We start from the raw sequence: 17,283 nt of genomic DNA, 5'->3' as shown, positions 1-17,283 counted from the left end.
AACCCTGATCTCCTGCGTGCATGGAATGCCAACATGGACATTCGGTATGTGCTTGACGAGTATACCTGCATTGAATACATGATGTCGTACATAGCAAAGTCATAGCACGAAATGGCGCAGTTCTTCAAGTCTGTTGTTGATGATTTATAGACAGCCAATGTTAACCAACACAATGAGATGAAAAAGATCATGCAGGCTTATTCAAAACAGAAAGAGGTTGGTGCTCAAGAATTGGTTGCGCACACTTGTAGCCTACCTCTCAAAAAGACTTCTCGCAGTGTTATTTTTCTTCAAATAGATGAAGACGGTGTGAAAATGAGCCTTCCAATGAGTAAACTCGTGAACATGTCCCAGATGAGGAGAATATTTGGATGACAGGATTGCCGGAAAAATATCTCAACAGACCTCACGTTAGAATTTGAACACATGTGCCTAGCAGAATTTGCGTCAGAATACAAGGTTCTATATGGTAAACAAATTGAAGGGCCAAACGCAATTCCCCTCCTTAATGATGCAGGCTACATCCAGAAAAGAACTATGGGAAAACCTGCAATTATCAGATTTACTCGTTTCTCTGAGTAAAAAACCCCAAAAAGTTTTACATACGGCTTCTGAAGTTGTATTTTCCACACAGAAGAGATGAGGACCTTAGAAATGAGGAACACAACCTACGAACCATATTCACTAATGTATACATTTAAAAATATTTTATTGACTTCAAAGAAAAATTAAATATTGTTTAATATTATTGAACTAATATATTAATAATACAATATATTAATTCATATTATATAATTTTATATATTACATATTTATTAATTGTATATTCATATTTAATATCATACGCTTCTAACGGTTTTCAGATCGTTGTTACAGATCCTGAACGGGAAGCAGTTGTTCGGACTGCTTTTTTCAGAAAAAGTGACTGGTTTAAAGAGATGGAATTTTGTCTCCCCCTGTGTGTCTGACTTGCATGACAGCTGCTCTTTAGAACTACAATGATGGAAGGTCAGAACTACAGACATGGCGAAATTTCAAAAATAAAAGCTTCAGTATTCCTCCCAGGTTAATGCCTTGCCTTAGGCTTTTATGTATTTTTCTTATTTATTAACCAGGTTTAGTATACTGAATGGAGGAAGTCAATGTAAGTCAACATGTTAGGGATGCCCCACATGTCACTGGCAGCATTTAGGCTAACATTATCATTTTGGCTAATTTTAGCTTTTACATTCATTTCAACATACCGAATGGCATAAGTCCAGTTAGTCAACATTGCTTGTGACTTTCCACAGGCTATTGACTACAATTTAACTCAGCTTAACATTAATGCTAATGTTTAGCATCAGAACGCTGGGTTCCAACCAACGGGCACACTTTGGCAGGCCCCGGTTAAATTTCTTCAGGAATTTTCTAGTTCTTCCATCACCCTTAATGCCGTGCACCCCCACAAAAGTGGTATCAAAACGTTCAGCTTGATCCCGAGAAGGGAGCTACTATTTTTAGTGGGATTTGGAGTTAAAATAGCGACAAAATTGCAAATAATGAGACGGGGTGTCTCATAAGGATAGGATTTTTTTTTTCCAAAGAATCTGTCTGACACACACACAGCACAGTGGATTTCTGACTTTAACTCGCCCTCACAAATACAAATATTGCTCTATTGGTCTCAAAGTAGGTCATGACATAGATACACATGCCTTCTCCCATATAATGTTTTCGAAATTTTTCTAGGAGTTATAGTTTCCTGTCAAGGTGCTTCAGACCACGCTGGGATCTCATAAAGATATCAAGTTTCTCTATCCACTCTGTAGGACGGTCATTAATTACCATGGCAACGGCTCCTGGCACGCAGCTGCATTCTATTATGGTCTGTCTCATTGGGACTGAGAGCTGACAGAGAGACATATGAGAGATACAATGCATTTTTCCCCACAATATTTTGTTTTTGTTGTTTTAGAATTTAGACACATTCCTCATTATCTGCCGTTTGATTTTGAAGATTATCAGTCAAGTTTTTAGGTTTTGTAGGTTCATTTGAGAGAACAAACACATTTTAAATGCCACAGTTACTTTAAAATGTTTTGGCTCAGCTCTTGCAATGCATTCTGGGTAAAACATTGTACTGTCTTTCGGACTTCGCACTACGAAGAAGAGGACCGGCAGCAAGGTTCAACACCTTTCTTCCATCACGACACTGAAGACAGTTCTCTTTGTCCACAGGTTTAATAATGTAGAAAGTGTGAAACTGAAATAAAATACAACAAAAATACAATTACAACATGTACCATTTTTGTTACAGTAAAATATAGTGAAAGAACTACACATAAGGAGATAATAAACGGTAATACATACAGACGATACCACAAAAGACGAAGAACGGAGGCAGATGCACGTGGATTACAGTCAGTCATCAAGCACCATGTAAACATCCATCGATTTCTACTTCCTGTGATGTCACTGTTCTGGCTATTTACAGAATCACCTGTTGGGGGTGCTAAAGTTACACTTACAACAACACTAACAGCACACACATATTTTCTGGGATTATTGTTATTTCACTTACATAAATGCATTATTTCTGAATGTGAATTAAAACCATTAGTATCAAGTTTGAAAATTTGCTAGGAAAAACAATTTTCCACAGTCTTTATTTTTTATTTTTCTTTATTTTGAACAGTTAGTGAGAAGGAGATGTGCAAAATTGATAATTGTCAGTCGAAGCATACGACTCAACACACCCAGGTTGTGTTTTTGTCATTGCACTGCAATGGTTAATCACGTCACCCTCAGTTCTACATGTCAGGCTTATACAAAGGGTGTTCCTGACTCTTACCAGAAGTGGTTGCTTGGTCCAAACTAAAGGGCCTACCTTAAATTCAGGAATCTAAAATGTCTAGTTTTCTAATAATAATCACCTGTTGGGTCATATAACGTTCATGTCATTCTGTAAAAGACAAGTACAGACTTCTTGAGGGCAAGGTAAAAGCTCTGGAAAAGCGGTTGAAAGAGGCAGAGAAGGAAAATAAAAGTCTTGAGAAAAAACTTCCAAAAAATCCAATGGAGGAAGCCACTAAGCAAGCGTTTAAAACAAGGATTAATTCATCTACAGGTGTATTAGCTGTGCAAAAACACCAAAAGAAGGACATTAAGACATCTGAAGAAAAAACAACACAAGGTGAGTAAACTCAAGCAGTATCAGGTTGAGACCTCCAGGACGAGACATCAGAGAGCGGCTGCGGACAAAAGTTTACCCCACACAGAATATGATATTTCAAACCTGGAGAGAGAAAATACATACTTAAAAATTAGTTAAATTTACTACTTGAATACAGGCCGAGGTATCTAAAAGACATTAAGAAAGCCAATGATCAAGTGCTTAAGGTGACAGATTTGTATATGAATGAGAAGATACAACATGAGAATTTGAAGAAATTAATAAAAAGCAAAGAGACTCAGGTTGAAGATGATATTCCTGTTGAAGATGATATTGCTTTGGAAGAAACACAAACCAGCAATCACAGTTCTACCACCGATCCATGAAAAAACCTTCCATCTACCCAAAACACCGTCGATATGTAATCAAAAGAATTCTGCTTCAGAGTGAAGACAAGTTGGAGCCAGTGTTTCAAGACAACCTCACAACACCTCACAACACAAACCAGCTGAAGCCAACACCGCCTAACAAAAGTAAGCCTGAAATGCGGCCTTTTACATCGACAGGCATGAGGGTTTTTTCCGCGGAAACTCAGCAGAGAAAAATTAGTGAGCAATCTGGCAGGAGGGCCTCAGTAGAGAACTGTAAATTTCCCTCATTAGGGATTAAACGCAGCAATTCGGCATGAGGTGCGTTTGTGAGCATGGAGCTGGGCTTTAACCCATGGAGCTTTGGGTTACAGTATCAAAAGGATGGCAGCTGAAGGTTTGGACCTTGGTGATCTGATCCTGAGCTACAGAAGCTTCCTGTATGACCAGTATCAGAGTCTGGTCCTTATTCCCGGCAGTAACTCGGGCTTGTTTCTGGTGAGAGTTGGCCTCCGCCAAGGCTGCTCTTTGCCACTAATTCTATTCAATATTTTTATTGACAGAATTTTTAGGCACAGCCAAGGTGTTGAGGGGATCTGATTTGGTGGTTTTAAGATCGCATCTCTGCTTTTTGCAGAAGATGTGGTCCTACTGCCTTCATCAGGTCATGATCTACAGCTCTCACTGGAGCGATTCGCAGCCGAGTGCGAAGTGGCCAGGATGAGGATCAGTGCCTCCAAATCTAAGGCCATCTTCTTGAGCCGGAAAATCTGGTTAGGATGCCTCCTGAACACCTTCCTGGTGAGGTGCTTCAGGCACGTCCCACCAGGAGACGGCCAAGGGGAAGACTCAGGCCACGCTAGAGGTTCCTCAGCTGATCTGGGAACTCCTGGACCAAATGGCGGGGGAGAAACAAATCTGGGCCTCCTTACTTAGGCTGCTATCCCTGCGATCCGAAGCAGATGGAGAAGCAGAAGAAGACGATGGATGGATGGATGGATGGATGGATGGACAGTTCCAATCATTAAATAATGTCCGCATAAACTTTGTTTTGTTTGGCCATAACCATAATTTTCTGTTTTAATCTAATCAACTTTAGATTAACTCATTAATTAATAATTTGTATCCCGACCTATACTGAACATCGTGTTCCTTTCTACGATACACTCTTTAAATGGGAGGCATAGGTTTTCTCCGGGTGCTCCGGTTTTTCCTACCATTCGGGGAAAAAAGTGATTAGGCTAATTGGCGTCTTTTAAATTTACCTTTATCTCTCAATCACTAACTGTTGGAGACACTCTTTAAATGGACACTGTGGGGATTAGATTTTTCTTTGTGTGTTTATTTTAGGTTCTGTTTCTTGTGAGTCTCTGTGCTGTCCTGTCTTCCCCCTTGATTGTTCCCAGGTGTGTCTTGTTCTGTGATTACCCCGTGTATTTATGCCACCTGATTTCTCTGTGCTTTTGTGGGATCCTAGACGTTAGAGTCGTCACAGTGGAACTGTCGTTCCTGTCCTGTGTCATCTTCAGCTCTCTCACTCATCTCCTGTCTGGGTCTGGTGCGGTCTCTCTCATCACCATCACCCGCATTTCATGACAGACACACTCTTTAAACTAAATACATAGGTTTTCTTTTTTTTTTTTTTTTTTTGACTATTTGGGAAAATAAATGTTTAGGCTAATGGGTCTCTTAATTTTACCTCTGTCTCTCACTCACTAACTGTTGGACATACAAAAAATCTGAACTGAACAAAACTGTTTCTTCCGAGCACACGCTCATACAATGTCCACCAGCCCTCCATTTCTATTTGAAATAGGCTTCTTCAGGACGCCATTAACTAAACAAAAAAAAGTGTGATTATATCACCAAACTGAACTCAGCAACTGCATTTAATCATATTTTAAATTTTACTGATATTTATTGGTGCTTTCGTGGAAAATACAGTGGTGAAAAAATAACGTCCAATAATGCTATCAGTTTTGTGTGTGTGATGATTCCTCCAAAAGAATCATTAAAAAGTAAGATTGCAATTTGCAAATGCACACAGTGAGGTATCACTAACATCTTGTCTTACATTGACTTCCTCCATTCAGTGTGCTAAACACGTCTAATAAGAAAAATTGCTAAAAGCTTATTTTAGGGAAAAGGCTACTTCTAATGCACTGCTAAGGCTAATGCTAAGGCTAATGATAGCACTAATTAACAACTGCTAATTAGCACTTGGCTAAGGCTAATCCTAATGCACTGCCTTGCTTCCTATGCATTGCTATGGTAAGTAGCACTTCCAAAGAGCAGAAGAAGTCTTATGTTTTTTGAACAATAACAATATTTGTTGTTAATCAGTTGCTAAGAGATGAACACGTTTTCTGGTAGCAAAGTACCACAAAGTAAACATCTGACTTTTACTTTTGCAAAATTTACCAACAAAATTTCTTGTGTCTAAACAGATAAAGAGTATTTCAAAAGAGTTGTTCTTTTATAAACGATAATTAATTTGGTGTTGAGATGAGCGCTTTTTTCTGGTGACGAACTGCTCTGTTGTATAAATCAGACTTTTGCTTTTGTATTGAATGTCTGTTTTATAATATATTTACCACCAATGACAACAACAAAGAAAAACTTTCACTTTTTAGAAAAACATAACTACACAATTCTTGTTGAGTAGTACTTATTGTAAGTTAAGTAGTATTTCAAAAGAGCAGAAGAAATCTTGGTTTTTGAACAATTAGCATTCTAGCTAATTTTAGCTTATACACTAATTTTAAGATATTGATATTGAATGGAGTAAGTCCATTTTACTCAACATGCTTGTGACTCACCACATGCTATTGACTACATTGTAGCTTACTTTAGCATTGATGCTAATTTTTAGCATCAAAGCTAAATTTTAATGTTGAGATGGAACACAAAACCAAAACATGTCTGTGTATTTCAAATATATTTTAATGTAGCACTATTATGCAAATAAGATCATCTGTTGGTGGGTACAGACGATTTGCCCTTCCCTTTTTATAAAAATGTTTGTTTTTTTTACATATTTGTTAAGACTGACACCCTGTAATGACAGTATAAGAGACAGATAACATGGGAAAAGGTCCAACTCCTCCACCTCTTCCCTTAGCTCAGAGGTTAAAACAATTAAACAGTTAAAACTGTTTAATCCGTTGTTAACATGTTGTAACCTGTTTTTCCGAGCCGCCATTAAATGCAACATGAGCGCTACAACGCTCCCGCTGGGTTTACACCTGTGCGGCAGTGAAGGAGACCTGCTGCTGCTGTGCAGAGCAACGCAGGTGTGTTAGAATCATGGCAGCAAACCAGCAAAACGCAAAGAACTTTTCACAGTTTTTCCCTCCAAACTAAATGACTGAGTTGAGTAAAGCTGTTGGATGCAGGTAATGCTAGCTAAAAGATGAATAGCTAATATCAATACAGAACCTTAAGCTTGTTAACAAGTAGCTTGTAGGCTACTGGTGTTGTTGTCTATGTTCGGCTACATACATTCATTTTGCCCCCAAAAAAGTCGATTCCCCCCCAACAAACGTCCCCACCATAGGGGGGCGGGGGGCAGAAAATGTTTGGAAACCACTGGGGGGGCCCAGGAGAAAAAGTTTGGGAACCACTGCCTTAGCTACTATTGCCGTCTCAAGAAATGCACTGCTCCCCGTCAAAAATAACCAATCAGGGCAAAGAGGCGGGTTGTAGCGCTCTCAATCAACGCTACTCGATATGCTAATGGTAAAGAAACAATTTACCGTCCCAGGAAAACCATTTATCCGCCATCATTGAAGGCTGTGCTACCTAGCCTTAGCATTCGTGGTGAATCAGCTGTAGCGGAGAACGAGGAGGATGGGGTGAGCTTGAGACTGATTGACAGTGCTAAGACCCTCCTCCTGCCTGTGATTGGCTGTTTCTTACTGAGTACTGGGAGCAGTGGGAGAAGGCAGAGGAGCTCAGTATTTTTCACAGATTATCTGTCTTATATTATTCTGCCACTAATGATAATTTTAGCAAATATTTGTTTTTATAAAAGTTGCATACTGCAGCTTTAATGGGTGTTCAGTTTTTCTCAAACTGTCATTCACATGCTTCCTGTAAAGGAATGAAAGTAACCAAAAGAAGAAAAGCAGATTTATAAATTAATAACAAAACTTTTTCTATCCGTACCTTGGTGATGGCGAGAGCACATGCTTGTCCCCAAAGCTCTATGAGCTGCTGTTGTCCAAACTTGTAGTCTCTCAGTAGTTCTGTCTCGATAGCTGCTGCATCCCCTTTGCTGAAAGAAAAAAAGAAGATAAGGCATGAAGTTTATAACCCCGCTTATAAATACATTTCTACATTACCTGTAATTTGTGTCTGCACAGCCAATAGTAATGTTATTTCCTTGGCCGTGGAGGTTTTCTCCAGATTGTTGATTTAGGAGCGTATTTAGATACCTGGTGACGCCGAAGCTTATTTGGGGTTTTATCTCTCTCTTGACTGTCTGTGTTGGAGAGTCAAGTCAGTGTATGTATAGAGGCCTGACCCAGGTGAACCCGAACACTCCGATTTCCTTCCCTGGAATGATGTCAAGCTGAAGTAGATGATGGAGTAGTGAGAGTAGACCTAATAACATGAGTTGCATGTGCATATGCTGTGCAGACACATGTGCATGCATATTCCACGCGCTGGGAGATGAGAGCTTCCAGAAGCTTCTCGAGATTTACTCAATTAGTTCTGAGTGTGAAAACGTTCCTGTGAGAAAACTCCACATCTTCGGTACGACGTGGTCAGGAAATTCAAGACCGAGCCCTCTGCTAGATCTTTCACAAACGGTTCGTGCTTGATGCACACATATGAAAGCATCTTTAATCTTTATGTATTTGGGATCCCCTGGGAACATCTCTCTGACTACATTTTTGTTTTACATCCTTGAGTTGGTATTAAGCGTTTCCTGTTCTTGATAAAGCCTGTTGACATGTAGGATTTCCTGCTAGATAAAGCAGATCAGACAACGCAGCAGCAGCACAGCACTGCCATCTAATCCTCAGTGCGCAGAACTTGAATGACAAAGAGCCTATTTTGAGCGTCTGTGAACAGAATGCATATCCCTTCTACTCTACGGACACCTGGTGGCCATTCTCAGTACTGCACTCTAAAAAAAAAAACTCCGAATGAAGCGGTCACTTTCAGAAGACAGCGATATCGCGGCTTAATATTTTACACTTTTTTTTTCAGATCCTCCTCAGGGGAAATTTAACAGGAGCGGCTGCATGGGGGATTAAAGTGACATTACTGAAGCCGTTCGTTTTGCCATGGATGCTCCAAACTAATATGAACGGACGAGATAAGAATCAATGCAGGAAATCAATAGCGCGTATCTAATCAGCACTTACTCAGCAAGTCGCCGCACTAGGCTTCAAACCTTTACCTCTCAGTGGTAGTTGAAAGGAGATCAAGAGCTCTTTGTGTGAGCACCTCTGGATGTGCTGTAAGCGTGTCATATTTCTTTGTGTTACATCAGTTATGTTCAGTTTTGTTACATCATGTTTTCATCAAAGAACACAAGGGCAATAACAGCACATCAGAGGTTTATGTGACGTTAATGCATGCAGTAGATGCAGTGGGTTCAAATTGTCAGGCATTTGAACATGAAATCAAATTAAGGGAATATTCCAGCAATGAAAATGAAAGACATTAATATTTATCTAAAGGGAATCACAGAATTTAAATGGGACTTCCTCATCCTAATAAAACTCAAATTGCTCAACGGTAGCTCTAAGGAAACATTTTGTTGTCTTAAAATTGGTGCTGATGCTCTCAGAATTGTCATTCAGCTCCGCTAGTTTCTAGACAACCTAGGACACAGTGATGAAGCAGGTCAATTGTTTTGCTTGTGCTGAAGAGTTAAAGTGAAAAACTAAATTGATGTATTTTCTCTTAGCTCTTATTTCACACTGCCTTGTCCTAAACTAGCCCATATCATTAGAAACAAGTTACAAACTTCAAATTCAATAGATTTCTACATGATCATGCCACCACCATGGGTCACGATGGAGATGATGTTACATTTAAAAATAAAAAATAAAGAACAGAACTTTAAATGCTACTTGTCCTTACATTCATCAATAACCTTAATCTTGAAGGGCTTCCATAAAGGCCAGATTCAATGATTGCACGATTAATAGTTGTAGGAAAAATATGTCAACAGATTCTTCTTTTCCAGAGTTGCTAAGGGCTTCTTGGGATGTGAATGACTGACTGTAGTGTGAAACGCAATGGGGTCCTCTGCACTTTAGAAAGTGCTGTACAAGTAAAAGCCACTTACTTTAAATATATCCACAACTTCATCCTTAACCTGCGTACTTAACTTTGGGCTTGATGATGATGTTTGTTCACGAAAGTCTAATAATTATGTAAGACCTTCACAGAGCCACTGGAGATCTTAAGGTAATTTATTGTGCTGAGTTGTATTCCTGGTTATCATAATGAAAGGAAATAATTACATTTGCATGCCACAGTTTTTAACCCTTTCATGCATAGTGGTCACAGTGGATCTAAAAGCCATTTTCTTGTGCTTCTTGTGGATTTTTATGTTACAAATGCACACAGACCACTGAAGTGGACACTATTGCATCATAAAATACACTATCAACTTACTGGCCATCAGCTGCAAATGCAAGAAATTATTTTTGTTAAATCCAATATGGCCGACAAACAAAAAAAGTACGCCAACTTGGTCCCTCCTTCTTACTATAGACGACTCTAGAGGGAAAAAAAAAAATTGTGACATCAGATAACCACTAAAGAACAATACTACTGATGTTTTTTTAAAATAACAACTTTGTATTTGGAGAAAATTACAATTGATCAACTAAAAAATACAAAATAAAATAAAAAAAATTTTTACAAAATTATTTTTCCTACCTTTTTTTTATGCCTTAAAAAAATCAAAAATATTTTGGAAAAAAAATCCTGACAAAAAGGATCATAATTCATGCATGAAAGGGTTAACTCGTCTTTAAATAACATAACAACAATGCTTTTCTGCAGTGAAGTAAGTTCAGGAATCTCTCTTCATCTCTATACTGTATGCTGACAGTGGGAAGACCGTAACCCTCTTTTGGCTCCTTCTGGGTTTGTCTGAGGCNTGTGTGTGTGTGTGTGTGTGTGTGTGTGTGTGTGTATGTGTGAAGGTCTGTGCGCTTTGTGTGTCAGCACGCCATGTATCCAAGTGGGGCTCCTGGCATTTACCTGTGCCAGTGGAGCGGCAGCAGCTGTCACCCACGGCTCACTTCAGGGATGTTTCCTGAGCCACTGTGACAAGCTGATCTTTGGAAAGTTCACCTCAGTCCACAGGGTTTGCTCCGTTTTGCCGTACGCTCTGGCGCCAGCGTGCCCTGCTGATTTTATTAGGCTGCGCAGTTCTGCATCACGATGAGTTATTTTGGTCCTTATCAGGCTGCACATTCAGAAAGAGTCTAATAAGCGGCTCGGCTTGCTGTGGGATGGGCGAACATCTCAGTTTGGTGCTGCTGGACCGTAGAACAAGTACTGCTGGTCGACCCTCAAACTATTGATCCATTGATCGCATACATTATTGACAGAACAAACTGTTGTGGGTTTGCTGCTCGGGAGCTGCCAGTTTTAGCAGGGAAAGCAGCACATGTTGTTCAGGACAGATGGCTGCTTCGCGCCATGAGCTGCACGTCTTTTCAATTAGCAGTTCGCATTCTGCTAATGCTAACTGGAAACGATTCATTTTGCATTATTAGAAAGCTGAACACATCTCTTAAAAGATTTTGCTTCCAAATAGTTGTTCAAAATGAGCCGCAGCGTCACCATGCGTAAATAAGCAAACCATAGCTAAAAAAATAAATATATATAATTCCCTCATGAGCATTTCCTTCTGTTGCACCTGCAGCCTCAGCCAGTCGCCTCTCTCTGGAGGGAAAGTTAATTTCCCCATGCTGCGCGTGAAGTGCTCCTGTTATGTGTCACCTTCGGTCAACCCACTCAGCTACGATCCCACCTGCCTAATGAGTCTGTTTACCTTACACGTGAAATGAGGTAAAATGAAACTTTAATGACCACATTGGGGAATTTAGGCAAGTGTAGCAACAACCGGCTGCATATGCTGCAAAGATAAATAAAAATGTGATTCCCTCAAAAAGAAAAAGAAAAAAGAAGCTCTCAGAAATGGCAGCAACACATCGTTTGAAACGATCCCACTGCAGAAAACAACGCAACATAGTAAATCATTATATCAGATTCAACCACTGCTCACACCAAAAAAACAACAACAACAAAAAACAGCAACAGCTTTTAACACTGTACATGGTCTCCACCTGTGAAGCATCTGCATCTGATGAGACATGAATCCACCTCTGAATGTCAGATGGGGCTTCGGTTTTTCTAGGCCTTATTACTGGAGGACCGAAATAGCCTCGATCCACCCCCACTCTCACTCTGACTGATTTCCACTTTTCCAGAGAGACAGAAATTTTCAACAAGCACACATTTCTCTCTCTCCTGGCAGAGCTATGTTATTTATCACACTGGCAGATTGTTTTCAGCCAAATGACAAAAACTGACATCACTGGTATTAAGGAAGCAAACACTGCGTTTGACTATGAGAATAGCAAGCTCCTGCTGATACATTATGATGATTTCAGCTGCAAGATCTTAACAGCTACTAAATGTTTTGTCATTTTACGAGACGCTAACGCTGTCGGGCAATGCACGCTAATGAACACGGCGGCATATTAGGGCCACGTTAAGAAAAAATAAAGCCATAATATTACGAGAATGGTCGCAATGTTATGATTCGTTGTGATGCTACGACTTTATTCCCACGTTATTTTGATCTTAATCTCATATGACTTTATTCTCTTAACTGTATTTTTTTTTTAAATTTCTTAACATGGCCCTAATACCCCATCGTAACCGAAACATGGCAGCAACAATTTGTACTTACACAGCCACAAAAATAAAAGATAAAAATGTTTGTTTTTATCTGAAAACTCTTTTTTTTCTCAATTTACTGCTATGTGGGCTTGAAACTAATTATTGGAAATTAGTTCCCTGTTATTGGCATTTGTAATTAAAACATTCAGTAATTTATAGTCAATATAAATACAGCTGTTCTGTAAAGGACATGAAGCCCAGCATCCCACTGAACAAAGAGATAAATCAACCACTCTAAACCTGCTTTGAGATGACCTTTGACCTAATCTGAAGGCTAAGCAAGTAGGGCATTAATCAAAAAAGCAGCCAAGACGCCCATGATCACTTTGGAGGAGCTGCAGAGGTTCACAGCTCAGGTAGGAGAAACTGTTTGCAAGGTAGAATCAATAAACCCGGCATTTATTGAAGAGTAGCAAAACGGAAGATGCTGTTGAAACAAGCAGTTCCTGTGGAACTGGTCACAGGTCATGTGACAAACATACACTGGTGAGACAAGACAAACATGTAGCTTCCTGGGGTCTGCATGCAAGACACCATTTCACTCCAGCCAGCTCCAGCGGCCGTTTTAAGAAATGGCATGGCCATAAAGAAATAAGCTCATCTGCCCTCAGAGAATGAGTCCTCTGCATGTCAGGATAAGAGGAGCTCTGACCTCAGCGCCCGAAGAGAGGCCTGGGAAACAAGCAGAAAGCGGCAGCAGCAACAGGCCGGAAGCAGCGTGTGAACAGACCAGACCAGACCAGACCAGACCACCCAAACTGCCGTTGCAAGTTTGATATATGTGAAAGTATGTGAAAGATCATGTGTGACGAAGCAGCAGCTCAGCTCGAGTTCCTGCTTTCACCAGTCCACAGACATCGCCACAGCCGAGGCAGAAACTTGCACGTCGCCCTTAAAAATGTCATCTCCCTTTCGAAGCGCGGCGGTGGCAGAAATAAGCTGTTGGGATTATTTTCTTTAGCAGGAATAAGGAGAGTAGTCAGCGTTGAAGGAACGATGGATGGGGCTAAGCACAGAGGACAACACTGGAAGAGAGAGTGGTTGAAGGCTGCAAAAGACTTGAGGGTTCGCCGCCCAGCCGAGCAATAACCGTGAACACACAGCTGTTGAGCTCCCTAAATCCTAAACATGAGTGAAAGCAGACACACAGCCCGCTCTCCCCCTTCTGCTTCTTCTCCAGCACGGTTTTGCTGAAAGGAGAGATGATGCAACACAGCGGCAAGCACACACCTGACCCAACTTATTCTAAACTTGCTTCTGGCATCAAATTGGAAATGGGTTAAAAACGTTGAGTAAAACAGCAGTGGGTGTGATTTGCATAGTATTATTGTCCATTTAATCCATTAAAGCAGATATTTTCATGCACTCTACTGAAAGATACGGACAGAACAGTTTTTTTCTGACTGACGTTAAATCACACTAAATTGTTCCTGTTTTACTACAGTTATGATGACCAACGTGTTTTTTTTTTTTTTTTTTACTTGATGGCAGAGTAATCAGAATATTTTCACTTTCTTCAAATTCATAAGTTGACATACCTGTCCTGAGTATTTGGTAAACTTTTAAAAACGTTTAACTCAGGTCAGACATTTATTTATTTTTGTTCAAAATCTCTTTCTCACTGTTTATTACATGCTGTTTTTATTTTTAATTATGTAAAGCACTTTGAAATGCCTTGCTGCTGAAATGTGCTATGCAAATAAAATTTGATTGATTGATTGATTGATTGATTGATTGATTGATTGAAACAGACTTCTTCAAGTGTAAGAATTTTGAAAAAACACTTTAAAGGTACAGTGATCTTATCTGATGTAAATTTCTGGATTAGAAGAAACATTTTCACTCCTTAGAAAAATAGAAATATTTTCAATATTCTTGCTGAGCTAAAAAGCAGAGTCGTTTCGTTTAAAATCAGCCATTGCAGGGGAGGGGGGGGGTATTTTCATTTTTTTTAACACACAGTGCAGGTAAATATCTGGTTCTGTAGCTACAAAATCAAGAAACAACAGAAAGAATGATGTCCGGGTTATTAATTTCACGTTTTGCTTCAAATGTTGAAAGGGGAGTTCAGCTCCTCGGCATGCTTCATAAAAGTTAGCACAGCGCTTTTGGTGCTCCTAAATGTACTGCTTGTAATTAACTGAAGTGTGCCCATATGGGTAAAGCCATGAGTGTGACTGGAACGACTGCGGTGTATTAAAGGGCAGGTAATAATTAGTCAAAGAGGACGGGAGGAATAAAAAGACACAGTTCATCAGTTCCAAAAGCTCCTACATGTTTTCTCACTAATTATCCTGTCCACCTCCTGGCCCGCCTATTACTCCACACACCCTAATGATACCGCAGTCCTTAAAAATAAATGAAGCTCATCGTGGAGGAGCATGTTGGTGAAAAAGCACATCTTTTATCTTCATTTATGTCCTCGTTTTACTCTTTTACAAGTCTATGCTTTTTTATGTTTCTCTCTCTACCGACGCATAAAACACGCTCACGATTCAGCACACGGAGTTCATTTAACTTTTTAAGGTTTTTTTTTTTTTTATGTAGTTGGGATCAATGGGCTTCTGTTGCTAAAATGCATCATCTGCACTATGCAGGGTGAAAACTGTGTTAGTCAAAGATTATGTTTTATGTATCAGGCCGACGCAAGTGGGAGAAAAAGAAGACACTGTATTTCAAATTTAATGATTCTTGCCGTTTGGAATGGCATCGTTCGAAGCCTTGCTGATACATTTTAGAACAGCCGCGAATCTTTTTGGTTGCGTCTGACTTCTGTTCCTCTGGCCAGTGTCCATCTTTACATCAACTCTAAAAAGCTTCCCCGTTGAGCGTCCTCAGAGCATGATGCTGCCACCACCACGTTTCCAGTGAGGGTGGTGTCATCAGAATGTGTGCTGTGCTTTATGCTTTGTGAACTAACTCAACTTTAAGCTTTTCTATAATCCTTCCTTGACCTTTTAAGTGTTTTTCTTGTCTTCATGGTTTCTTCATGGTTTACCAACTGGCAGCCAGGAACAAACTGACCCGGCTGGGGAGGTTTGTTCCAAACAACCAGCTACTGCAGACCTGACTAAGACCTCACCGGACAGTGTTGAGGACGACAGCACTGTTTTGGGGCAAGCAAATATTTTGCACATATACACAATTTTGTACTGAACTACAAATACTCTACAAATAAATAAAGCCAATGGCTGTTCACAATTTCCATTCAAAAAAGTACTGAATTCACTCAAAAAAATGAACTTGGGGGTTATTACATTAACAAAAGAATATCTTGTACTTTTAACACAATAATTTCGTGTTTTATGCAAAAACGTGATAAAATCATGTTGGATAAACAAGAAATTCAACAACTTAACGTTTATGAAATTGAATCATGTTGAGATAACATGATTCATTATAGTCAGACTGATCTTGTGCTTGAGGCGACCAGCGAGATCACGGAAGATCACGCGAGATCATGGGAAATCACACGAGACCCCGCGAGATGATTGTTTTTCGTGCCAGGAAAACTCCAGCGGCAGTTATGAGAATACTAAATTTTCCTGGCAGGATTGTGCATATACATATCCACAGTGTATATGTTTGATCACGTTTCTATGTAATTGATGTACTAAAGTTAGTGGCTAACATGTGTTAACATCACATGAAGTGATGGTTAGCTGGTAATTAATCAGCGTTTTCCTAACATTTGCACCATTTCCTGCTTGCTCCATGCTTGTGTCAAAACACAATTGAGTTGAAGTGGTCATTGCATTTATAAAAAATAACATGTTTAACAGAATTATTTTATGTTTCAAAGGCAAATATGACAAAATTACGTCAAATAAACATAAAATTCAACAACCTAGCGTTAATAAAATGTATTCAAGTTGAGACGACGTGATTCAATTTAGTCAGACTAATCCTCCTGCCGAAGAGGGTCTAGCAAGACCAGATGATATCGCGAGATGGTAGCGAGATTACGGAAGATCACGCGAGATGCTAGCGAGATTACGGAATATCACGCGAGATGCTAGCGAAATTACGGAATATCACGCGAGATGCTAGCGAGATTACGCGAGGTCTTGTGCCTGGGAAAACTTCAAACGGTTCTTTCAAGAGAAGCGGGAACATTCCTTCTTAATTTGAAAAAGGTAAGATTCAATCTATTTTCATCCGTCAAATTCCAAATAAAAAAATGGAAATTAAAATCATCAGACTTTTTAAAAAACATATTTTCTATGTTTGGTGACGTTTCTGTGTAATTGATGTTCTCAAATAAGTGGCTAACGTGCTAACATCACATGAAGTGATGGTTAGCTGGCAATTAATTAGCATTTCTCTACCATTTTCTGCTTGCTCCTTGTTTGTGTCACATTATTTATGTTTTGTAGATTAAGTTGGTTAGGTTGAGGGAGCTAGCTTTTTGTGATATCATTGGTAAGTTTAAATTTATTGCCGCACCGTATGTTTGGTGCATTTTGTGGGAAAAAGAAAGTCTGTAGAACTATATCCCTTGTAAGGGTCACAAAGCTGCTGTCGAGACACAAACGGACCCCATAAATGTCACAGGTTTGCTCCTCCTGAGGTTGCTAAAGCTCTCAGGAAAATGTTGCACTGATGTAAATTCAGCATCTGGTGCGATACAAACTCTGAAGTCTGTGGTTTAGTGGATTTTAAACACTGGGCTAAACACAAGTCTATTTCAGTTTTTTATTTTTTTTTTATTTCAGTAATGTTACTATGGAGGTAAATGCAGAGTGGACATTGGAAACACATACCCTTTTGTGGCTTTCTATCATAATACACATTATTAATTTATTAGTAATAAAA

At 39.5% G+C, this 17,283-nt stretch overlaps 1 protein-coding gene across 1 annotated transcript in view; it reads right to left on the bottom strand.

Moving 5' to 3' along the window:
• The window catches only part of yjefn3 (YjeF N-terminal domain containing 3), a 70,318-nt gene that overhangs the window by 16,453 nt on the left and 36,582 nt on the right, over positions 1 to 17,283 (bottom strand). The window contains exon 2 of the mRNA XM_007570055.2: positions 7,690 to 7,798. Coding sequence (XP_007570117.1) covers positions 7,690 to 7,798 — 109 coding nt within the window. The remainder of the gene's footprint in view (positions 1 to 7,689; positions 7,799 to 17,283) is intronic.

Source organism: Poecilia formosa, unplaced genomic scaffold (assembly GCF_000485575.1).
Source record: "Poecilia formosa unplaced genomic scaffold, Poecilia_formosa-5.1.2 Scaffold254, whole genome shotgun sequence".
NCBI lineage: Eukaryota > Metazoa > Chordata > Actinopteri > Cyprinodontiformes > Poeciliidae > Poecilia > Poecilia formosa.
Note: the sequence above shows the minus strand (reverse complement) of the source record. Positions and strands in the feature narration are given on the sequence as shown.